Below are 25261 nucleotides of genomic sequence, written 5' to 3'. Positions count from 1 at the left end.
ATCCTCAAATGGCCTTAAGAGTAAAAATAAATTGGTTTATCTGGGTCAACTGTAGGGTCTTAAACACCCAAAAGGAAAGTATACCCAAGGATTAAAGGGGTCAATATAATTTTTTAAGAGTCCATACGTAGAGCTAAAGGCTACATAACAAGAAACAATGCCAAACAGGAGATACCTTCCTTTGAGTTGTTGGTCAGGGTGGCCCAAAAGACTCCCAGACAGTAACCCAGCATAGAACTGGGAAAGGAATATTGACAACTGATTGCGGCTAGATGAGAAACAGCTGATCTTCCTAAAAGACTGAACTCTAGATAGGCTGACTAGATTCAGCGGTTGGACAAGACAACACAGTGGACAGTGACAGGGATGACAGAGTATATGGGCTCCAGTGGGCGGGGGGGGCGGCTATGGGAGGGTGCCATTCGCGAAGTGGGTATATAGATGAATGAGACTGTTTTGGATGTTCTGTATGATATACACACACATAAAACCAATAAATTAAAAACATAAGTTATATTTGAGGAGGAAGCATAAAAATTTACTCCATGTTAGTAGAGGTGATAAACATAACCATTAAAATCTACCTGATGACTTTATATCCATACTCAGGTGTCAAGAATCCAAATGTAACCGACTGTGACTAATAATAGTCAGATACATAGAGATTAGAGATGCATGTGCAAACAGCTAAGTGTTAGCAGCATTAAAAATGAGTCTTTCTGAAGGAAACAGTATATCTTAAAATGAAATGGAGATCTTTTTTAAAGGTTAAAAAGTCATTCAATTTTATGTCTTATAGGGTTTATACTGAGTTCAATATTGTATAACTGTATTAATTCAACTGTGAACCTAAAAATTTGCAGCCACTTTTGAAAGAGATGTATCTTTGTTCTGGAAATTGTTATTGAATATGTTATAGCTGTAATGAAATGCTTCTAATCATGTGGTTATAAAATAAATTTTAAAAAAGTTATTTAAAAAAAAAGACCAGATTTCTTCACTCTAATTCTTCCTAAGTTTTATCTGCTGCCTTTTTCTCTATCTCTACTTGTCCCTTCTGTGATAACATTTCATTTTATTTCCAGCCACTTCTCCTTAGGGTAGCATCTTGGTAGGTCTGCTTTTAGAGTTTACAGGTGGGATACTGCTTTTTCTTATGGTAGACCCAGTCAGTCCTGAAGAGACTAAAGCCCCTAGTTTTAGTTACTGTTCTGTAATTGGCTAGCAGTCTTTAACGATACTTCCTTATTGGGTATTATGGAATTGTCGGCAGGTTCAGCATGTATTTCTGCATTGCTTCCTCTTTCTTTTTGTACCTCTGTCTAGGGGTTGTTGGTACTTTGCCCTCATCTAGTAGTATTTTGACTCTGATGTATCATGGGGAAACATGTATCACAGGGTTTATTGCAATTGTTTTATGGATTTAAAGTTTACTAGCTAGTTTCTCTTTCTGTTTTCATGTTAGGATTCAAAGACTGAAAATAATTGTGCTGATACCATTCTCACTCTCTTCCCCAAACATACTCCTTCTGATCCTTTCCCTCCAGTGTATTCGGGGACTCACCTATGTAGGCACATGAGGCCAGAGGTCAACTCTAGTATCTTCCTCTATTGCTTCTCCACCTTATTTTTTGAGACTGTCTCTCACCAAACCTGAAGCTCACTAATTCAGCTGGGCTAGCTGGCCAGCGAGCCCCCAAGGATCCGTGTGTCTGTTCCCTAGCACTGGTACTATTATAGGTGTTGCATGCCACTCCTAGCTTTTAGGTAGGTGCTAGGGATCCAAACTTGGGTCATGACTGTGCAGCAAGCACTTAATCCACTGGGCCATCTTCCTTGGACCCCCTTTTGTCTCTTTGTAACCAAACACTTGTGGAAGACATTACTCTGACGCACCAAGCTTTAACATTTACTTACAGGGTGATATATTAAAGCAATCCTTAGTCCCAATTTCTATCTACAGTAAAGCTTTCACAAAATCTATCCTTACTGTCTACGACATAAAGTAGTCTTTAAAAGACTGTTATTTTTATAGGAACAGAATAGAGAATAGAGAATCCAAGATAGTTTCACCAAACAAAAGTCTGTGCCAAAGAGTATAGGAAATAAATGTCAATGAACAAATTATGTGCTATCAAATTTTTGTTGATCAAAGATCCAGGAAAAGCATTTAACTGTCTCTATTTTTAATCCTCTTTGGAAATAAGTGTCCCTCTAAATCTACCCCAATCTATGCTTCAAATAAACAAAACATAAGCTAGCACTTCGGAATTTTTTAAAGTTTGTTTTCATATGTTAATTTTCATTAGAATCCCACATCAAAGGAATCCTTTGCAGAGACTAGACTCTATCCTTGTAAGTATCATAAAAAAATTAAACCAGAATGCAACTGTCCACTCCCGGTGTTAATACAACGCTACCTATCACAAGCAATTCAGTTAGCTATACAAATTTCAAAGACGATTTTTATCTGCAAAACAGACAAAATAGTTATCAAAGTCATTGTGACACAGTAAAGTATCACCCAAAGTCTAGTTTACCTATTAAAGGATTGCTTTCTCTCCTCTTCCCATTTTTAAAATATGCAAGTATATCCCAATATATAAATACACAAATGAATCCACATAAATGCTGCTGAGGAGTAATTATACACAAAGTATTAATAATGTTTCCGACCTCAGCCACATTGAAGCCGCTAAGCCCCCCAAGCCTCCATCCCGCATCCCCCTTTTGTTTATTCAAAAGGGGTTGGCGCTATTTGGGGGCTTGAGTATCGAAAGGTATCACAAATACGAGCCACCGGCCACATCGGCCGGTCCAGGCTCTAGGGGTGAGATGCTACTCTTCGTGGGGATTCCACTACAGGGGTGGCTGTTACTGTTTGTACGTGGGTCGGTGGCTTTGCGTGGGATGAGGGACCCGAGAAGGCATCCTCTCAGCTTCGCAGCCTAAGGTAAAGCGACACTTCTGCAGCTCCGCGGAGTAACTGCGTCCCCACCCAGGGCTTTTCACAAGCTGCGGAAGGCTCTGCCCAGACAGAGCTGTCAGACCAGCCGCGAGTCCCGGCCGAAGCCCCAGGAACGGAATCTGCCTCGCAGCCTCGGAACGGAACGACTCCTCACCGAGGCCTCAGACCTCCTGCCCCCTCCCTCCGCCTCCCGTCAGTCCGGGAACCAGCAGCCTGCAGCTGGGAAGCCCGGGGCTCGGAAAGGCCCGCAGGGCCGGGCCTCCGCGCCGCGTCCGGCGCTCACCCACCTGATGCTCCTTCACCACTTCGCTGAGGCAGGGATACCGCTCCGAGATCCACCGGTAAAACTTGGGGACTCCCATGTCGACCGTCGACACTAATTCCAGCCAGTACTGATCCGAAACCAAACGCCCCGCCGGGGCCTACCCCGCTGCTTCCTGCCGTCGCTTGCAGGATGACAACACAGGGTCCGTCGGACCATAGAGAAGCCCTCCAGCCTAGAGCGACCGCGCGGCGCTGGTGGGCGGAGCCACTTCCGGCTATCCTTCCAGGTCGGTGGAGGCGGTGTTCTGCTTTTGTGGCAGTTTAGAGCTGTGCCTGAGATGTGGACTTGAAGATGGCCTGAAGACCATGAAGGGAACATCCGGAGGGTGCTGGACACTGCTTTTCTCCTGGCCTCCTGGATTGCTAAACTCAGTTATTTTTCAATGCGGATTTGGAATGCTCCTGGTTAGTTTGGTTTCAGTTTATTTTGCGAGAGGAAATTATTTTCTCTGAGTAATGTAAATCTACAGTATTTTCTTTTTTGTAACTTTTTTTTTTTTTTTGTCTTTTTGAGACAGGGTCTTCCTGTAGCCCCAGCTGTCCTGACACTCACTATGTAGACCAGGCTGGCCTTGAATTCACAGAGATCCGCCTGCCTCTGCCTCCGGAGTGCTGGGATTAACGGCCTGCGCCACCAACTTTTAAAAATTATTTTCTTTTAAAGTTCTTTTCATTATGAGACGGTGACTGTGATATAGCAGTTACCTAAGCAAACCCAAACTTTGGGTTACTCCCCATCCAACTCTTTGAGACCTTGCCTCAAAACAAACCCCCAAACAAAGAGCAGAATCCTGGTGTGGTGTTGCAAGCCTGTAAATCCCAGGACTTGGGAAACATATAAGGAGTATCAGAAGTTCTTAGTCATCCTCAGCTAAGACCTTGTCTTAAATAACAGAGATGGCTCGGCGGTTAAGAACATTGACAGGTCTTGCAAAAGACCGGCGTTCGAATCCCAGCACCCACATGGCAGCTAACAATTGTCCATAACTTCAGTTCCAGGGATCTGACAGCCTCTTCTGTCCGTGGGCATTGCGTGACTTGGGTGCACTTACATGCACGCATAACACTCTTACACATAAAATAATAAATGATATTTAAAGAACGACTCATAGACCTTAACATAAAGGACAGAATGCATGAAATGGGGGGGGGATTATGGGAGGATGCAAAGATTAAGATGTGTATGAAATACACAAAATTCGATTAAAAAATAAAAAATATAAACGTTAAAACGCAAAAAGCCTAGCATGGCGTTCAAGCCATAGCAGTTCAAGTTTCAGCACTTGAGAGGTGGACACATGAGGACCAAGAGTTTAAGGTGATCCTCATCTACATAACAAGCTCCAGGCTCTCAGCCCAGACCCAGAAGCCACCCTGAGCATTCCACATTTTAACCTTTGTACCTGACACTGCTATTGTGTGACTTTCCTCATAAGCACTCCCAGAAGTTACTTAATTCTTTCCTGGGTATTGCCTGGCACTCATGAGTATGGTTTGAACTCCACAGGAGTAAGGACATTGTCCATCTTTTGTAGAGGGAACCCTCCATGAACATGACTTCAGGTTCCATGCAAAAATTGTATGGAGAAGACTCATACCCAGGTATTCCTCAATGTCTACAAACTCACCCAACAATAAAGCAGTTTCAAATGCTTCCAAATGTTAGTGTTGGTGTGTGTGACTGAAATGTCAGTGCCACTGTCTTTGTACAGGTGCAGATTTGGCAAAAAAAAAAAAAAAGTCACTTTGGGAAATGAAAATCAGGCTGAAATACTTAAAAGAATTTAAAGCATTTAATATTGGCCTGAATGTAAAAGACTGGATTAGCATTTTATTTGAAAAATGATTCTTTGTGGAGAATGGATATAGAAAATTACATATAGAATTTTTTCACTAATGGAGAACGAAGCTCTATCATTTGCAGGAAAATGGATTCAACTGGTGATAACCATATTAAGAGAATTAAGTCTGCCTCAGGAAAATAAATATGTTTTCTTTCATATGTGGTCCCTAGGTTTTATTATTTATTTATTTATATTTTATATGTTTGAGTTTATTGCCTGCTTGTGTGTAAGTGCACTCATGTGCGAAGAGATCAGAAGAAGGTGAAAGAACTGGAGTTATGGATGGTTGTTAGCCACCATGAGTGTGCTGGGAGTCGAATCTGGGTCCATTGCAAGAGCACTCAATGCTCTTAACTGCTAAGCTATCTCTCCAGCCCCATGTCCCTAGATTTCATAGAGATACTTAAAATCATGTATGAGATAAAAGTAGAAATGACACCATCTAGGGAAACACAAGGGTTTACTAAGTGGGGGGAGGGAAGGGAGGGGTATCAGAGGAATATGTTCAAAGCACATTATATATCTGTATGAAAGGATCCACACATCTTTTCATACAAATATATAATGTGCTCTGTACAATGAATATACATCAGTGCAAATTAATTTTAAAATGTTTAAAATAATGCCAGGTGTGGTGGCACATGCCTTTAATTCCAGCACTCGGGAGGCAGAGGCAGGCAGATCTCTGTGAGTTCAAGGCCAGCCTGGTCTACATAGTGAGTTCCAGGACAGCTGGGGCTACAGGGAGACCCTGTCTCAAAAAGACCAAAAAAAAAAAAAAAAAAAAAAAAAAAAAAAAAAAAAGGTTTAAAATATATGAATAAACACCAAAATGAAATTAGAATGCAAAACACACCCATACACAACACACTGCTGAAAAATGATTTCCTAATTACTCTACCCATAATACCCTAGCATTAAGCTCTGGATAGGAAATTATATGCTCAGTTTTCAGTCATGCATCCTTGCTTACCATGTGTTACCTCATTACACTTCTGCTCATGAGAAAAAACAAAAAACCAAAAAGAACAGTTCTACTAAGTAGTCATCTTTGTTTTAAATGTAGGTGTTTTCCATTTACTTAATTGTAATAAATGTACTACTTTGTAATTATTTTCATCTTAATCTATAAGAGAATGTACAGAAAAACCCTAAAGACATTTAAATTTTTTAATTTTAAAATATTGCAGAATTTTAAGTATTGGTGTCTTCCATGAATACTGTGTATTCTGGCACACCACCAGCATTTAAAATAACAGAATGTTGGGGTTGGGGTTTAATTGTAGAACACATACCTAGCATGACAGAGATCTTGAGTTTAATCTCTAGCACCCCCAAAATAAATCAATTGCATAGTTTAGTTTTCATGTTCATGTTTCTTGGATTTCTCTCCCTTTCCCAATCACATTTTCATGCACTGGGAAAGTTTTATGAAATGAATTCAATAATGTACTATCATTTCCTACAGGGCAGAAGACGTAGCTGTACGCTTAAGTCTAGTACAGTGCCTTCCCAGAGTATGAATTCAATAATTCTGTTATTGTTCAAACGAAAATGTATGCCCCCACTTTGAAAAGGAAATCAATTAAAATTGTAAAAATAAAGTTAAGTCTCTTGCAATTATTTTTTCTTATGAGAACACAATGTTCTATTTCTCTAGTTAGAATACACAGTATATTCTAAGGGGTGTTTCTTAAGAATTGAACACAGTATTTTAAATACTGTTCAGAGAGAAAGAGAAGTTGTTTAGGGAACATAAATGTATTTTGTACGCTAGAATTAAATAGACATACCACTGATTAATAACATTCATTTTAGATTATTAACATATTTGAAATAATTTCATTTCACATATATGGGGTCCAGCCAAGGTACATCTGGCATAGTAAGTTTTCATCAGTAGCTTCTTGTATGAGGTAATGCACGTGTCCTTCAATAGATAACGGCAGCCCTGTTACTCTGTTTCGGGTCTTGATTACACCTTTTAGTCGCTGCTCGATGTCAAGAACATGGGTCTTAGCCTAAAAAATAGAAAGTCATTAAAGCTATGGACCCAATAACATGTAATGTTATTTTCTTGGTATTTAATTAATGTCATTGTTTTGCTAAGCAATACCCCTTTGTAGGAATAAGAACAAAAAGAATGAAATAAATGCAATTACTTCAAATACTGACTTTGAAGTTCACATGATTCAACATCTGCTAAGTGAACATGTTTGTATTAAAAAAACACAAGGAGGCCAGGCGTGGTGGTGCACGCCTTTAATCCCAGCACTTGGGAGCAGAGGCAAGCGGATCTCTGTGAGTTCAAGGCCAGTCTGGCCTGAGACTACAGGGAGACCGTGTCTCAAAAAGACTGAAAAAAAAAAAAAAAACACCAAAACCACAAGGAACTCTTTCTATATCACAATTCCAGAAAAGTAATCATTTAAAAAGTCTATTTTGAGGGCTAGGAGTATAACTCAGTGTTTGCGTGCTTGCCTGTTGTATAGGTGACCCTAGGTTTCATTCCCTTCCACCACCCAAAGCAAAACTAAGCAAATAAAAAAAACAACCTATTCTGAAAGTGTTAGTACTTAAATATTTGAATATTTTAATCATGGCAACAATGCTCTAATATGATGTTAGTGCATGTAAATGGAGTTTTTAAGTGAACAACTTTAGAATTCTATATATTTCTCTTAAGAAAAGCATGTTAGAAGGCAAAACAGAATGGTTTGAAAAAAATTCTCGCCAGGCGTGATGGCACACGCCTGTAGTCCCAGCACTTGGGAGGCAGAGGCAGGTGGATCTCTGTGAGTTCAAGGCCAGCCTGGTCTACATAGTGAGTTCCAGGACAGCTGGGGCTACAGGGAAACCCTGTCTCAAAAAGACCAAAAAAAAAAAAAAAAAAATCTTAGGTTGAGGATTTAGTCTGGGGCAGTAAACATTAATTAGAGCATGTATATAGCATGCACAAGGCCTTGGGTTCAATCCCAAGAACCTAAAGAAAAAAAAAAAAGAAAAATTAAATCATTGTCAATGTATTCTAATTGTCAACTTTGCAGTTTCAAGTAATGTTAGCTTTCAGAGTAATCAGTACTTAGGTCACTGATAATATCTGGAATCAGTTCTCATTTGAAGAGAGATAAAGTATTAGCTTGTATCAAGCTGAAGCATTTACTAACCTTTTCATTGAGAACTTCCCCAGTTTCATTCAGTGGTGCTTTGGAATTCCCCTTCACTGGTTTACTCCATTCCACCAGAGGATCATGTAGAAAAGTCTTTAAGACACTAAAAGTGAAACAAAATATAGTATAGCAATAATATGTTATTTTTGTAAAAAAAAAAATCTTACTAAATACAATACTTTAAAAAATACACGGTATGTCAAAATAGTTTTAATTTACACTTTCCAGATGACTAGGGATGTCAAACATCTTTAAAAAGTTATTGAAAGCTGGGCGTGGTGGCACACACAGAGGCAGGTGGATGTCTATGAATTCGAGGCCAGCCTAGTCTACACAGCAAGTTTCAGGCCAGTTGGGGCAACTGTCTCAAAAAAACCAAAAAAAAAAAAAAAAAAGTTATTGACCATTTGTATTTCTTTTTTAGAAAACTTTCTATTCATTCATTACCCTATTTGTTGATTGGCAGTTTTATTTCCTTGGTATTTAATTTTTGCAGTTCTTTGAAAATTCTGGATATTAGCCTCTTGTCTGAGATGGTAAAGATTTTCTCCCATTCTGTGGGCTGTTTGCTCTGCTGATAATTTGCTTTGCAGAAACATTCTAATTTCATGTAGGAATTGAGGATACCATCTCACTCCAGTCTGAATGACTATTATCAAGAAATCTGACAGCAAATGTTGAAGAGGATGTGGGGAAAGAGAAAACCTTATTTACTGCTGTTGTGAGTGCAAATTAATACAGCCATTGTGGAAACCAGTTTGGCGGCTCCTCAAAAAATTAAAAATAGAATTATAACATGATCTAACTATTTGACTCCTGGGCATATACCCAGAAAACTTCCTACCTTTCCATAGATACTTGCACCCCCATATTTATTGCTACTGCATTCAATATAGCAAGGAAATTGAACCAACCTACCTGTTCATCAACAGATGACTGGATAATGGAAATCTGGTACACATAGAAAGTGGACTATTGTTTAGCTCTAAAGAAAAATGAAGTAACAAAACTTGCAGGAAAATGAATGGGCTTCGAATGTATATTATTAAGTGACATCACTCAGAAAAATAAAATATCATGTTCTCATATGTGGATCCTAGCCTATAATGTATACGTATATATGTGTAAACTAATGTACAGGTGGGTATAGTATCATATTCAGAAAGGAGAACAAGAAAAGTTAATAATAAAAGACAAAAGGCATATTAAAGAATTTAAGATATTCAAGTAAGGGAGTGACGATTGTTAGAAGTAGGTCTAAAATAATCATAATTTCGAAATGTCTGAGAATTCTTAGGAATACTTACTGTCCCTGAATCTCAAAGAGTAATATGCCAGGAATTTGAAAACCCTGAGAAACTTACCCTTTTTTTTTTTTAAACTATAATTCTACGGTATATCACTGTTGTTGAATAAATGTATTTTAAAAAATACACGAAGGATGAGAAGATAATGGTAATAACTTCCCAAGCTATATTACTATACAATACTACATTTTCAGGAGTTTATGGGAAATTACCATTTTGGAGTGAAAGGAGGGCAAGGGGAAAGGAAAGTTAGGGAGGTAGGATGGAAGAGAGTCAGAGGTGTACTGGGAGAGTACGATGAATTCTGTGTGATATCTCAAGATGTAGACTGTGAACTGGTAAATATTAATTTTATCTTCTACCATGCTCAAGAAATATACAATACCTACAGTTACCATACAGATTCAGCCCAAATCTTTCTTTTGTGATCTAAAAATCAATTACAGCTACTCATGGGAAATACTTGTTTGGATGTATTATCAAAATATAGGGTTCTTGGTGATTCATAAAATGATGACTTCCTCTGAAGGGGATTTGCCTTTGTCCTTATCTATGTTTAACTGACTACAGCATTCAACCATAATGTCTAGTATACAGCTCTTAAATATATCAATATAAAAGGAAACTGAAAGTTATTTAAAAATTCACTGTCCTGGACTGAGGAGATGGTTCATTCAGTAAAGTCCTTGCTGTGTAAGCCTCAGGGCCTTAATTCAGATCCTCAGTACCCATAAAAAGCCAGGAGAAGTGGTAGGTGTATGTAACCCAAGCACTGTGGAGGTGGAGACAGGGAGATGACTGGAGCTCTACGACCAGCCAGTTTAGCATAATTAGTGACTCCATGTTCAGACAGAGACTCTGTTTCAAAAAATAAGTGCAGAAGGGCTGAAGAGATGGCTCAGTGGTTAAGAGTACTGGCTGCTCTTACACAGACCTGAGTATGATTCCCAGCACCCACACGACTGCTAACAATTGTCTGTAACCCCAGTTCCAGGGATTCAACACCCTCTTCTGATCTCCTCAGGCATCGCACAACACGGGTACACTTAAAACACATTCAGGCAATACACCTACACACATAAAGTGAAATAATAAAATAGTTTTTTTTAAAAAGTGCAGAGCAATTGAGGAAGATACCAGATGTCAACCTCTGACCTCCAATTGCACATGTGCAATACCAAATTAAAGGAACTGACTGACTTATCTCTAAGATCTACAAAATTCCCCTTGCTCCATCTAGTTCATATTGATTAAAATGGACAATCAGACAAAAAGAAAAGGCCTTAAAATTGACAAGGAAGAAATAAAACATCCTTATCTGCAGATGATTTTCTGCTGCAGAGAGATAATCTTAAGGTATCCACAAAAATAACTATTAGACCAAATAAGCTCAGCAGGTTTCAGGGTACAAAAAACAGCATATAAATATCAGTTGTACTTCTATAAACTAGCAGTCAATACTCCAAAAATAAATTAACATCTGAATTCAGATCTTTCACTTGTGAGGCAAGCATTTTATGGACTGAACCATCTCCCAAGTCTAGGAATAAAACTTCTAAAAGCTGAATATAAGACTTGTATATTTAAAACTATGAAACCCTGTTACAAGAAATTAATGAATATTTAAATAAATGGGAAAACAGGTTTATAGTTCAGAAAGCTTAATGCTGTTAAGATGGCAATACTCTATAAACGTATTTACAAATTCAATAAAATTCCTATCAAAATTCAAGATGGCATTCTGGAGAAATTGCTAAGATGATGTGATGATTAAAATTCTTAAGGAAATGCAAGAGACTCTCATTAGTCAAGCAATATTGAAAAAGAACAAAGAATATTCAACACTTTGTGATTTCAGTATTTACTATAAAACTAGCATAGTCAAGACAATGGTAGTTGGCACAAAGTTAAACACAGAAATCACTAAAATTGCTGAAAGGCCAGCTATCGTTTCAACAAAAATGTCAGCACAATTAAATGAAGAAAAAGACTCCTCAAAAACTGGTAGCCAGGTGTGGTGACACATGCCTATAATCCCATCTTAGCACTTGGGAGGCAGAGGCAGGAGGATTGCTATAGGTTCCAGACCAGCCTGGCCTACATAGTGAGTTCAAATCCAGCCCTGGCTACATAGTAAGACCTTGTCTCAAACAAAACAAAACAAACAAAACAAAACAAAACACACCACACCACAAAACACAACACACCACAAAACAAAACAAAATTGTACTAAAGCAAATGAATTTGCACAGTTGAAAAAATGAATGTGAATTCCTATTTCACACTATACACAAACTATCTGAAAACAGATCAAAGATTAAAATGGAGCAAAATCTATAAAATGTTTAGGAGAAAACAGGTATAAATCATGAGCTTCAATGAGGCAGTTTTTTACATGTGATATCAAAAATAACCAAAATAAAAAAGTATATAAACTTTTATCAATTAAACACTTTGACTGGGATACAGATTGGTGGTAATGTGTGCTTCAGTGTGTATTTAACATGTGAAAGGCCCTGGGTTAACTTTTATGCTTGAAAAGGCATCATCAAGAAAGTAAAATGATAAGAGAAAATATGTGCAGATCATATATGTGTCAGAAGGCTCTTGTGTTCAGAATATGTAAAGAACTCCTATGATCTGGGCATAGTAGCACATGCCTTTAATCCCAGCACTTGGGAAGCAGAGGCAGGCAGAAATCTGTGAGATCAAAGCCAGCCTGGTCTACATGGTGAGTTCCCAGGCTACCTGGGTCTACAGGTAGATCCTGTCTCAAAACAACAACAACAACAACAACAACAACAACAACAACAACTCCTATAATTCAAGAATAAAAGGCAACCCAATTAAAAAAAAATGGTACAGTGGTATGTGTCTACATTTAGACCAGGAATTTAAGGGTAACAAAGACAAATGTACCCCTATCCAAAAGAACAGAATTTATGCAAAGACACAAATGGACAATATGTGAACAAAAAGATGCTCAATAGTCCTGTTCACTAGGGAAGGGCAAATTAAAAGCATAATGAGATACTACTTCATACCCAGTAGGATGGATAAATGACAGACAATTATCAGTGTTGGTAAAGCTGTGGAGAAATTATAACCCATATACATTACTAATGGAATAATAAAATTGTTATAACTGCTCTGGAAATCAATTTAAAAGTTATTCAAGGTAACTTTTATTATTGTGTATTCCTAAGTATACACAAAAGAATTGAAAACATACATCTAAATAAAGCTTGTACACTATGTTCACAGCCACACTATTCACAAGAGCTGAAAGGCAGAACCAATACATATGTCTATTAACTTGTGGTTTGAATAAGAAATGTCCCCTCAGGCTCATGTATTTGAACACTTGGTCCCCAGTTGTTGGTGCTGTTTGGGAAGGTTCTGAAACCTTTAGGAGGTGCAGCCTTCCTGCAGAGAGTATATCACTGTGTGCAGGCTTTGAGGGTTTATAGCCTCCCCCTGCTTCCTGCTTGCTCTCTCTGTTGCCTGTGTGGTTGAGATGTGCTCTCTAGGTTTGCTGCTCTAGTTGCTTGCTACCATTCCTCCCCTGCCATTACAGATGCTTCCTCTGGAACCATAAACCAAAATAGTGTTCCTTCTATTAGTTGCTTTTAGTCATGGTATTTTTCACAGCAACAGAAAAGTAACTAATACTCTAAAGGACGAGCAGGTAAAATGTGCTATTTTTCCTACAATAGAATACTACTGGCAATGAGAAAAAATGGAGCACTTACACATGATGAGCCTTGGAAACACTATGCTAAATCAAAGTAGATAGGTATAAAGGGTCACAAATTATATGATTCCACTGACATTAAATGTCCACAACAGTCAATCCAGAGAGGCAGAAAGATTAGTGGGAGGAGAAAAGGAGGAAGAAATTGGGAATGAATGCTAATGCCTATGGAAGTGCTTTGTGTTGGGGATTGAACATGCCCTAAAATTAGTGAATGGCTGGCCGGGTGTGGTGGCACATGCCATTAATCCCAGCACTTGGGAGACAGAGACTGGCAGATCTCTGAGATCAAGGCCAGCTGGGGCTACAGGGAGATCCTACCTCAAAAGACCAAAATAAAAAAAAAAAATTGTGAATGATAATAATAGTGTAAATAAAGTAAAACCACTGAGGTTACACGGGGTAAATTTTATGGTCTTAAGTGCTGTTTATTTATTTTTTTATTTGGGGTGGGGGAGCAAGTCTTACAATGTAGTCCAGCCTAGCTTAGAGCTCACTATGTAGCCTTGAATTTGCAGTGATTCTATTGGCTCTGTCTTCTGACTGCTGGATTACAGGTGTAGGTCATCATGCCAAGCCTTAAGTTTTGTTTTGTTTTGTTTGTCTTTTTGAGACAGGGTCTCCCTGTAGTACCAGCTGACCTGAACTCACTATGTAGACCAGGCTGGCCTTGAACTCAAAGAGATCCGCCTGCCTCTGCCTCCCAAGTGCTGGGATTAAAGGCATGCACCACCATGCCCAGGTAAGCTATTATTTTTAAAAATATATTTCAGCTAACTCAAAAGTGATTTCCATTTAAAGAAAACCTATTAAAGGAGCAGATTTTACATTCAAGGTTACTACTAGATTATATACAGAACAGATCATTACCTCATTAATGGCTCTCTCTGATCTCTCATCAGCCTCAATGTAACTTCACACGCTCTTCGAAATAGACCCTCTGTTCCCATAGGACCCATTCCATTAACCATATTATGAGTCAGGCGAAATGGTACAATTTCTGGAACTTCAAAAGTTTCTCCCTAAAAAACAGAATTTTATTATATAGTAATGATAAAATTTTAAAGTCTTTGTTCAAAGAGTTTGGAATTTCATGTCTAGACTCCTTTAGAAAAGCGCAAAACTACCCTCAAAATATTTATGTAATGGTATTAAGAGGTTTACCATGGAGAGAGCTACATGACTCTACATTTGCTTTTGGGCAACTTGAAACCATGGCTTGATTTTAGATAAAATCAAAATGAATGATTCACTTTCACCGAGTTGGTAAAGTGAACATTATTATGGATAATTTTATATATTCAATATTTAGTCTCATTAACTTCCTTAACATCTTTCTTGAATAATATACAACTATTCTCTATTTTTCTTCTTTTCTTTACAATTATCACTTAAAAACAGGAGGGAAAAGAAATATCTATGGATGTTTCCCTCAGACAGGAAATGAATCTCCTTAGTTCAGCTGTTTACTTCTGACACTGTTTGACTTCTTTTCTTATGACTATTTTGTCCCTCCAAGGATGTATCCTAAATTCCATTTTTGTATGATTTGATCTATAACACAGGATTATCTTTAAGCTGTTGTCAATTGAGTCTATGAACTTTTTTTTTTATCTTCCTGTGACAGCTGAAAGTAACCCCAAAGAAGACAGGGAAAAAGGAAACTGAGATGCTTACCAATCTTCCCTCCAGAATTATAATACTAGAAAATTAAACAAGTTCTTGTAGATAAGTCTAATTGCCTTAAACGTATTCTCAAGGACCATTTGGGTACTATTTCTTGTAGTTATTATTATTATTATTGTTACTATTATTTAGCTGCTAGGGAATGAATTGAGGGCCTGACACACAGTGGGTAAGTATTATACCACTGAACTACATCCTAGCCTAAATTTTTTCTAATTTAGATAATTCTTATATGCCGCCAGATTTGGAAATATTAGACAACTCTGACTTTATAAAACTAAGTCTCTGTAAAATAAACTGATCTCCCCATGTTCACAGAACTAGTAACTAAGAACTTGAACCTGTGCATTTGGACTTAAATGTTCAGTGCTAGCTCTCACATACTCTCCTAACTGCTCTGTATCCTACACTGCCTTCTTAAAAGACCCATTGATGAGTACCAACCAAGAAACACCCAGTGTCACACAGGTATGGCCAACTGGTATATCTAGGGAGAACTGGTGTTAAGCAGAGGAAATTGAGGGAAAACATCCAATTAACTAGAGTAAGTTACATCATACCTTATTAAAAAGACAGTTGAAGTCCACATGTACACATTCACCCGTGAAAGAATCAAAAAGAATATTTTCACCATGACGGTCTCCAAGCCCCAGGATATAACCAACCATTGACATTACTGCAGTAGAACGGCAGTATGCAGATCTGCTACTGTACCTTAAGAAATAAAATGTCTATTAAATATCTTTGTGCCAAATGAGGTAAAAATTAAAAAATAAAACATTCAACCATAGAAATGTATTATATTATTGGTAACTTACCATGATGTAGGATCAGGGAATGTTCTTAGAAACCACTCATGAAAAACAGGAGGATGCCTAGGCAGGAGAAGATCTCGGAATACTTTGAGTTTTTCAGACAAAGCGGCTGACTTTGGTAGCATACACTGGCGAAGTTCCTTTCCTGTCATATACATTCCTACAAGGCAGAATGATTTTGATTACTCACACAGCCAAATGAGAAAAGGAGCAAAATAATTTTTGTTAAAATATGCCAGGAAATGTCTACTTTACCCAAACTGAAAACCAGGAATGGAAAAATATTATGTATACATGAGCTCACAACTTCATATTATAATAAAATAATAAGCCATATATTTTCCCATAGTACTTATCAAAAACATAGCCTCTTATTGATGAAAATTAATGTAAACAAAAATCAGTGATGTATGATTAAGTAACTCCAGAATATAAAACTCAGAAAAATTCAGGTGTGACTAGCTGCTCTGGAACTATGAAAATGCTGCCATCCTCTCTAGAATTACAGTAATTTCTGTTAACCAGGATGCAATACTGGGATACATCGAGCCACTAGGAAGAAGCCCATACTGGTACTCAGGAATAATTTACTTTGAGGTTAGTCTAAGGGATTCAAAGTGTTATTTACTGTTTAAAGAAAGCAGGGTCTTATTCTGTAGTCATGGCTAGTCTGAAATCAGGCTGCCTCAGACTTGTGGTGGTTCTCCTGTCTCTGCCCTCTGAGTCCTGATATTATAGGCTTGTGCCACCATACCTAGCATGTTACTGATTCTTTTTTCAAGAAATTGTTTTGCTTTTTAAAATATTTTATTTATTATTTTTATTTTATGTATATGAGTGTATTACCTGCATGTGTGTAAGTGCATCCTTGCCATGCAGTGCCCGAGGCGGTCAGAAGAGGGCAAAGATCCCCTGGAAATGGCGTTATGGTTGCTTGTTAGCTGCCATGTGGATGCTGGGAATCTAACTCAGGTCCTCTGTAAGAGCAGTCAGTGCTCTTAACTGCTGAGCCATATCTCCAGTCCCCATGTTATTGATTCTTACTAAAGCTAAGCCTTAGAATGAAAATCATCTGGATATAAAAGTCTTATGGACAAGCTTAGCATTTGAGGTTTTTAATCTCACTTGTTGCATAGTTCACCCATCTTCATAAAAATGGAAAACCATCTTTTAAGAGATCCATAGTTACACCTTACACAACATTTCATCCTTCAGTTAACAGCAAAGTCCTTAAAATCTGATAGAGTGTGAGTTTCAGTTCAAGATGTTCACCATGTGAACTTGAACTAGTTGTTTGTCAATGTATATAAAGATAATTGGGCTTGTTAATAAAAAATGAAATTATATATATATATAACATGCTAAGTATTATTCCAATAATATAGTAATTTATCAATACTTCTTATTGTTATGGATTAAATTATTCTTATTGTTATGGATTAAAATATATGTTTAAAAAATGTAATCTTATTTGGTAATAGGGTTGTTGCAGATGGAATCATGTTAAGATGGGATCATTAAGGTGGGTTTGTAATTCAATAATCCAATGACTATATCCTTATGGGAAGTGGGGAAGCTGTGGAGATGGCTCAGCGGGTAAAGTACCTGCCATCAAGTGTGAGGATACGGGTTCAGATGTCCAGAACCCATGTAACTATGTGTAGTCCTAGTGCTCCTACAGCAAGATAGAAAGCAGAGACAGAAGACTCTCCAAAAGCTTGTAGGCCAGTTAGTCTGGCATATGTAGCAAGCAGCAAAAGATTCTGTCTCAAACAAGGAAGGCAAGACCTGACACTCAAGGTTGTCTCTGATCTCCATACGTGTGCTGTGGTATAGGCTTGAACAAATTCACACATATGAACATACATACACACAGACTTAAAAAAAGGAGACATAAAGATTAAGATACATTGTATACATGTATGAAATGTCAAAGAATACATTTTTAAAATTCTTTTTAAAAACGCTATGTGACAACAAAAGGCAGAGTAGTATGATACAGCTACAAGCCAAAGAATACCAGAAGCTAGGATTTAAAAAATGAGGACTCCAAGTTCAGGGTCCTAATGATTTTGGTCTTTGGTTTTGCACTTCTTGCTTTAAAACTGACAATATTTTTTTGTGTTTAAGTCATATCTAGTTTGTGGTATTTTTGTGGTAGCAATCTGAAACACATAGCCTTATTCTGTACTTCACTCTGATAACTTGATCTATTTGTTTTTGATGCATTTCATAAATTTCTAATTTTTGATTTTGCTCTGCTTTATTTTTTAAGACAGCATATCCCTGTAGCCCCAACAGACCTTGAACTCTCTATGGCCCCAATCTCACCTGCCTCTGCCTCCCAAGTGCTAGGATTGAATCATCATGCCCAGCTTCAAAACAATTTATTTTGAAAGAGAAAAGAAAAAAATCTTATTTTTAAATAATTCTAGATTTACAAAAAGTGGAAGACATGATAAATTGAATTCCTGTATATTGCTCACTCAACTTTCCTTAATGCTCATATCCTTCATTATAGTACATTTAAATTGTGACATTCTTATTATTACTGTATAATTAACTGACCTTAAGAACTAATTCAAATTTCACTAAATTGTTTCATTAGGATACCTTTTCTCCTATTTTGCATTCACTTATCATGCTTCCTTAATATTATCAAGTCTGGAAAACTTGTATGCTCCTCATTACTTATTTAAGAGTTCTGATCTGATATATTTTGTTTCTCTATTATAAAGATACTATATCTTAACATTACTACGTTTTTTTCCTGTCACAATTAGTATATTATGAGAAAGTACTTTCACAGATAATCTGTTTCTTCCTATCCTTTTGCCTTTAACTTTTTTAAATTTATTTTTACTTTATGTGTATGAATGTTTTGCTTGCATGTATATTAAGTGTACCTGTGCATGCAATGCCCACAAAAGCCAGATGAGGGCATTGGATCCCCTAGAACTAGTTATAGATGGTTGTTAGGTGCCATATAGGTGCTGGGAACTGAACCCAGGTCCTCTGAAAGAGCAGCCAGTGCTCTTAACTGCTGAGCCCTCTCTCTAGCACTCTACCACTTTTATTTTGAGACAGGGTATAGCTGTTATGCAGCTATGACTAGCACTGAAATTCATGATCTTCCTGCCTTGGCTTTCCTGAGTGCTAGGATTACAAGCCTGCACAACCACACCCAGCTATTTTTGTGTATTAATTTTAGCACCCATTCATGATCACTGCCCATAACAGCTATTCCTATAGTGTTTGCTAATTTCTTCAATACTACATTTATTCATTCCAATTTTACTACAATAAAGCTTTACCTACTTAACCTATTTATTCAAGTATTTTTTTTTTACATCAGTATGGATATATGTCTATTTCATTTCATGGGTTATAATTGATTAATATCATCATCATCACCTTTGCTTAAGTTATTGCATTAGGACAGTCTTTTATTGGAGTCAAGCACTTTCCTTCTTTTCAATGACAGTGAAAAACTAGCTTTCGTTACCCACAAAATATTTACATATTTTCTAAAGACACATCCATTGATTTCAGAATTGCTAACTTCTTAGAAAAATAAATGTTAAGACTGTTTTTTGTAAGTTACCTCAAATATTTTTCCAATTAAAAAAGAGGAATTGTTCAAAAGAAGGAAAGGAGGGAGAGAAGGAAGGAGCAAAGACTTTACATGCTTCTGTATATTCTTTAATCCCAGCACGGGAGGTAGAGGCAGGCGGATTTTTACGAGTTCAAGGCCAGCCTGGTCTACATAGTGAGTTCTAGGCCAGCTGGAGCTACACAGAGACCCTGTCTCAAAAAGACCAAAAAAGAACCAAACAAAAAAAACTATGTTTATATTTTACATGTTTGTAGCTAACATTCCCATATTACATACTTATAGCATAACAATTAATTTAATACCCTTTTCCTTATATATTTTGGTCAGAATAGGTCTCAGGCCAGCAGTGTTGTTCACCCATTCAATAATTCCACATTCATCATTCAGTGGAATGACTGCATATGTTCGGATATGAAGTTCTCTTCTACGAGATTCTGCATCTTTTCTTAAGCTCTATGAAAAACATATACAGAAATTTTAAAAATAGAATAGAATTCAAATATTCTAATGTCATATACAATGTATCTATTGTTTATTTCATAGGAAAAGTGCTGATGAAGGCCTATAATGAGGTAAAGGTGAGTAATTTAGTGGCGCAAACAATTGGGATAATGTCTCTATTTCTAAACCTTAAATATGACTTGTGGAATTCCTTCTTTTTAATTCTTCACTATTACTGTGACAGAATATTGTGCTTAAAAAATTGTAGTTGTAATGATAACAATGAAAAAATAGTATTGTTTTATTTTCTCCTGCATTACAGATAACACTAAAATGTTAAGCATAGAGACTAATGTTTTAATTCTATCCTAAAAATACATGAAAAAAAGAGCATGAGTTACATGATATCCTCAAATTTTATTTATTCTTGAACTTTAATTATAATAATTTCAATTCAGAACTATCACCAGTAAAAGAAAGCTTTATATCTCATCTGACTAATCCTGATATACCAGATAATGGAAAATTGCAGAGCATTTAATTCTGGAACTGTATGAAGGAAACTAAGAGCAGGAATTTAGCAATAACTTTTTCCATTAAAAACCACGATGAACTGACCAAAACCACATTTAATTTAGGCCTGGTGGTATAAACCTTCAATCCCAGCATCTGAGAGATGGGTCCTTTGCTATACAGTCAATTTAAGGCTAGCCTGGAGTACATGACAGCTTATCTGAAAAGACTAAAAGAACAAAAATGGAACCAAACAAAATACCTGAAGAATAAGTAGGCCTCATAAATGCTAGGAATTAGTATGACAGAATCTCATACAAGTAGGTGTATAGCCTCTAGAAGCAACATTGTAAGAGAGTTTTCACAACCAGGCTATTTTATTTGACCATGTTAATAAGAAGTAAAAAAAAAAATTTTTTTTTTTTTGGTCTTATTGAAACAGGGTTTCCCTATAGTCTCAGCTGGCCTGAAACTCCCTATGTAGACCAGGCTGGCCTTGAACTCACAGAGATCCCCCTGTTTCTGCCTCCCAAGTGCTGGGATCAAAGGTATGCCACACCATGCCTGGCCTAGAAGTTGAATATCTTAACAGTGCCAAAACTTAAGAAGGTCAGTTTATTAACTAAAGCCAGGTCATTTGACACTCAAACCAGAAAAATACTCAAGGAGCTTTGGTAAAAATGTATTAATGGTTTAATCATCTGTTAAGGTATCAATTAACCAACCAACATTTTAAATGAAAACTAATCCTCTTTACCATAGTGCCTTTGAAATGAGTATATAGTATTAATTTTTAAATTATATTTGGTTAAATCAAGAACATGCTATATTGTCTTTTGGTGGGTAGAGAGTAGATGTTAGAGATTGATCCCAGGCATTCAGCACTCTACCACTGAGCAACATCCCCAACTCATAACTGTACTTAAAATCTAAAACATACCAGGTTGGTGGCACGCAAGCCTGTAGTCCCAGCACTTAAGAGATGAGGCAGGATGATCAGGGTCAGTTTAAGGTCATCTATGGCTACATAGTGAGTTCAAGGCCAGCCTGGGCCTCTCTCTTGTAGAGAACCTGTCTTGAAAAACCAAACAAACAAAACTTTTTTTTTTTTTTTTTCCTTTGGCCTTTTTAAGAAAGGGTCTCCCTGTAGCCCCAGCTGGCCTGGAACTCACTATGTGGACCAGAATCTCACAGAGATCCGCCTGCCTTTGCTTTCCACAGCTTGCAGAAAAATTAATGAAGTTCCATCATTTTAGAGTATGGCTGGTTGACCCTGAGCCCCAGGGATCTGCCTGTCTCCACTTATTTATTTATTTAATTTATTTATGTATTTATTTAATGTGTATGAATGCACTGCCTGTATGTGTAAGTGCACCCATGTCATGCAATGCCCACAGAGGTCAGATGAGGGTGTCGGATCCCCTGGAACTGGAGTCATGGATGGCTCTTAGCGACCACATGGGTATTGGGAATCAAACCTGGGTCCTCTACAAGAGCAGCCAGTGCTCTTAACCCCTGAGTCATCTCTCCAGCCCAAAGATTGAATATTTATAACTAACTTTTTGTTGATGCTATTTTGAGATAGAGTCTTGTTAGCAACCTTACAGAATTCCATTAGTCTACAATCCTTTAAGTCATCTTTGGTTTAAACATCACGTTGTAGACCCTTCCATTGAATGCTTTTTATAGAGATTTTCTTTGGTTTCTGAAGAGAAGCAAGAAATCTAAATTATGATAAGCGCTACATTTCAGTCAAGGTCAAAATGTGTTGTAATCTACCCTTGAGACCATCCTGCCTCAGTCTTCTATGTTGTAGGATCAGTCATGTGCTACCACTCTTGACTAATAATAAACCTTTAATTAGATTTCTCATACCATCTTTGAACAGATAACAAGCACTTTCCAACAGAACCAAAAAATTGCTAACCATTACCTCTCAACAGTAAAATGATGAAACAGTACCTAATTTTTTTTTCTAGCACTGAAAGAGAATACCCAAATAAATCCTGACAAATAAAAAAGGTATGCTCCGAGAAAATGTTTTCCACCATTAGTGTCTTCTATTTTTCTCTAGAAGTAAATGTTAAAAAAAAAAAAAAAAAGTAAAACGGATAACTTCACTTCTGGATGTATACCCCCAAAGACTGATAGCAGGGACTTGAATAGATACTGGTATACTTGCTCAAAGCATCATGTGGAAGAAACTTAAGTGTTCACAAAACATAAAGAAAATGTAGGATTTTCTTTATGTAGATTATTCAATTTTTTTTAACTTTTAAAAAAATTTTATTTTATTTTATGTGTATGCGTGTATTGCCTGCATGTAGGTAAGTACACCCATGTCATGCAATGCCTACGGAGATCAAAAGAGGCTGTCGGATCCCCTGGGACTGGAGTTACAGACAGTTGTTAGTTGCCATGTGGGTGCTGGGATTCGAACCCGGGTCTATTGCAAGACCAACCAGTGTTCTTAACCTCTGAGCCATCTCTCCAGCCCCTATTATTCAGTTTTAAATGGAATGAAATTCTGAATCTTGAAGACATACTGCCAAATGAAAGAAGTCAGTCACAAAAGTATAAATACTGGATGAGTCCACTTATGAGGTACCCAAAGTGATACACTAAAGGAGGTAGAAAACAGTGTTACAGTTGCTGGACATTGGTTGTGGAGAAGAAACAGAGAGTAGTGGTTTAACAGATACAGCCTAAATTTGGAATATTAATAAAGCATTTTTTCAAAGGGATAGTGGCGATGGTTGCACAACAGTGTGTATATACTTAATGGCATTGAAATTTACTTTAAATGGTTGAAATGACATTATGTAAATTTTATCGCAAAAATGAGAAAATGAAAATGTACATTTCATTTCTTCTTTTAAAGAGTAATTTAGCGGAGATGGAGAGGTATTTTTAATTTTTTTTTTGTTGTTCTTTTTGAGACAGGGTCTTCCTATAGCCCCAACTGGCTTGGAAGTCACTATGTAGGCCAGGCTGGGCTTGAACTCACAGAGATCCTCCTGCCTCTGTCTCCCAAGTGCTGGGATTAAAGGCATGCGCCACCACTCCCAGCTGGAGAGATATTTTTATTTTATTTACTTATTTATATTTTTAAAAAATATTTTATTTATAATTTTTTTATAGGTACGAGTGTTATGCCTGCATGTAGGTAAGTGCACCCGTGTCATGCAATGCCTGCAGAGGACAGAAGAGGATGTTGGATCCCCTGGAACTGGAGTTACAGACAGTTGTTAGCTGCCATGTGGGTGCTGGAATTCGAACCCGGGTCTTCTGGAGGGATATTTTTAAAAAGAGTGATTTAGCAGTCTACTCTTTAGAAGTCCATATCACTTTGATAATGATTTTCCTATTTTTAAAATAAAAGCAAACTATCTCCAAACCTTATTAATTAAAGAATTGAATTCCATTAGTCTGCAATCCTTTCTCAAGTCATCTTTTGGCTTACACATCATGATGTAGAACTTTCCATCTGAGCCTTTTAAAGAGATCTTCTTTGGTTTCTGAAGAGAAGAAAGAACTTCCACCTAAAAAATAATGAGTACTGTAGTTAAGCCAAGGCCAAAGTTCTTTTTTTTAATTTAAATATTATAAGTATTGAGTTATGTATCATATAATAAAAAGATAATAATTAATAGTATGCAATAAATTTGTATTTAAATTTTTTGTTACCTTAGCTATCAAGAAGCTAAAAAAGAATAGTTGTCTATGAATAAGGACATACTTCACCCATTAGGAATGGATATGAAGTAAAAAGAACCCAATGTTATCAGCAAAACAAATACTTATGTATATATATTTAGGGAGTCCCTTTGAAAACAGTCATAAAATTTTGAATAGCAAAAAACAATGGTTATTATAATGGTAGAAGGAGATGATGAAAATACATTTATAAATGCATGAACATTTCAAAGAATAAAAATATTTATCGATTGAAAGTAATAAAAGAGGCCAGGCGTGGTGACATGCCTGTAATCCCAGCACTCGGTAGGCAGAGGCAGGCGGATCTCTGTGAGTTTGAGGCCAGCCTGGTCTACATAGTGAGTTCCAGGATGGCTGAGGCTACAGGGAGACCCCCATCTCAAAAAGACAGAAAAAAAAAAAAGAAACCTCTAAAATTAAGTCTACCTAATGCAAAATAAGTAAAATGAAGCACTGTTTAAATTAAAAACAAAACCTTAATTGGGTAAACCATGATGGAGGGGTTAGATAATGCGAGAGATAAATAATGCCTAGTTTTAAAAACCAGAGGGAACCATATTAGTCCAACAACCTAATGACAAATTATACATACCAGGTCAAGAAATATATGTCTAGGCAAGGTTTATCTGAGAACAATTGGTCTTTGCCCAAGCTTCATCTACATGGCACATGGTAATTAAAAGAACCAGACTGGTAGAACTAACCTTCTTGGATGTTTAACAGACATACTTTGAGGCCTATACTAATTTGGTCAGAGGGACATAAAGGACAGTTTTTGCTCCTTGCCCTCCTGGTTTGACTAGTTCCAGGGGACTATGAGCATCAGTCAAAGTGTCCTGTAATTGTGGGTCACCTGTTCTCTTGATCAAGGAGGCCAAGGAGGCCCCACAAGATGGACTTGAGCCAGTGTCCAGTCTACAAAGAGGAGGGTCAACAAAAAGAATCATTTCCTCCATGCTTCCAAGTGAAGCCAGCCATGGTTGAGCAGGACCTTTGACTTAGTTCACATAGATGGAACTCGTAAAAGGAGCCAGGGGCTCCTCCCAAGCCCATGTGACTCCTGAGGAACAGATCCTCAAACGGCCTTAAGAGTAAAAATAAATTGG

At 37.2% G+C, this 25261-nt stretch overlaps 2 protein-coding genes across 4 annotated transcripts in view; both read right to left on the bottom strand.

Moving 5' to 3' along the window:
- Positions 1-3477, bottom strand: part of Xrn1 (5'-3' exoribonuclease 1) — a gene marked incomplete in the record, with an annotated part of 152837 nt that extends 149360 nt beyond the window's left edge. The window contains 1 exon segment of one of the 3 annotated variants that reach the window (XM_029557814.1): positions 3256-3477. In XM_029557814.1, the coding sequence (XP_029413674.1) occupies positions 3256-3330 (75 nt within the window). 3 annotated transcript variants of the gene reach the window in all.
- Positions 3478-6930: 3453 nt separating this feature from the next.
- Positions 6931-25261, bottom strand: part of Atr (ATR serine/threonine kinase) — a 133903-nt gene continuing 115572 nt past the window's right edge. The window contains exons 42-48 of the mRNA XM_008856344.3: positions 23837-23980; positions 19787-19937; positions 15872-16028; positions 15614-15767; positions 14238-14389; positions 8304-8409; positions 6931-7157 (exon numbers count right to left, since the gene is read on the bottom strand). Of these exons, the coding sequence (XP_008854566.1) occupies positions 6984-7157; positions 8304-8409; positions 14238-14389; positions 15614-15767; positions 15872-16028; positions 19787-19937; positions 23837-23980 (1038 nt within the window). The 3' untranslated portion in view covers positions 6931-6983. The remainder of the gene's footprint in view (positions 7158-8303; positions 8410-14237; positions 14390-15613; positions 15768-15871; positions 16029-19786; positions 19938-23836; positions 23981-25261) is intronic.

This window comes from Nannospalax galili, unplaced genomic scaffold, assembly GCF_000622305.1.
Source record: "Nannospalax galili isolate Female #2095 unplaced genomic scaffold, S.galili_v1.0 scaffold708, whole genome shotgun sequence".
NCBI lineage: Eukaryota > Metazoa > Chordata > Mammalia > Rodentia > Spalacidae > Nannospalax > Nannospalax galili.
Note: the sequence above shows the minus strand (reverse complement) of the source record. Positions and strands in the feature narration are given on the sequence as shown.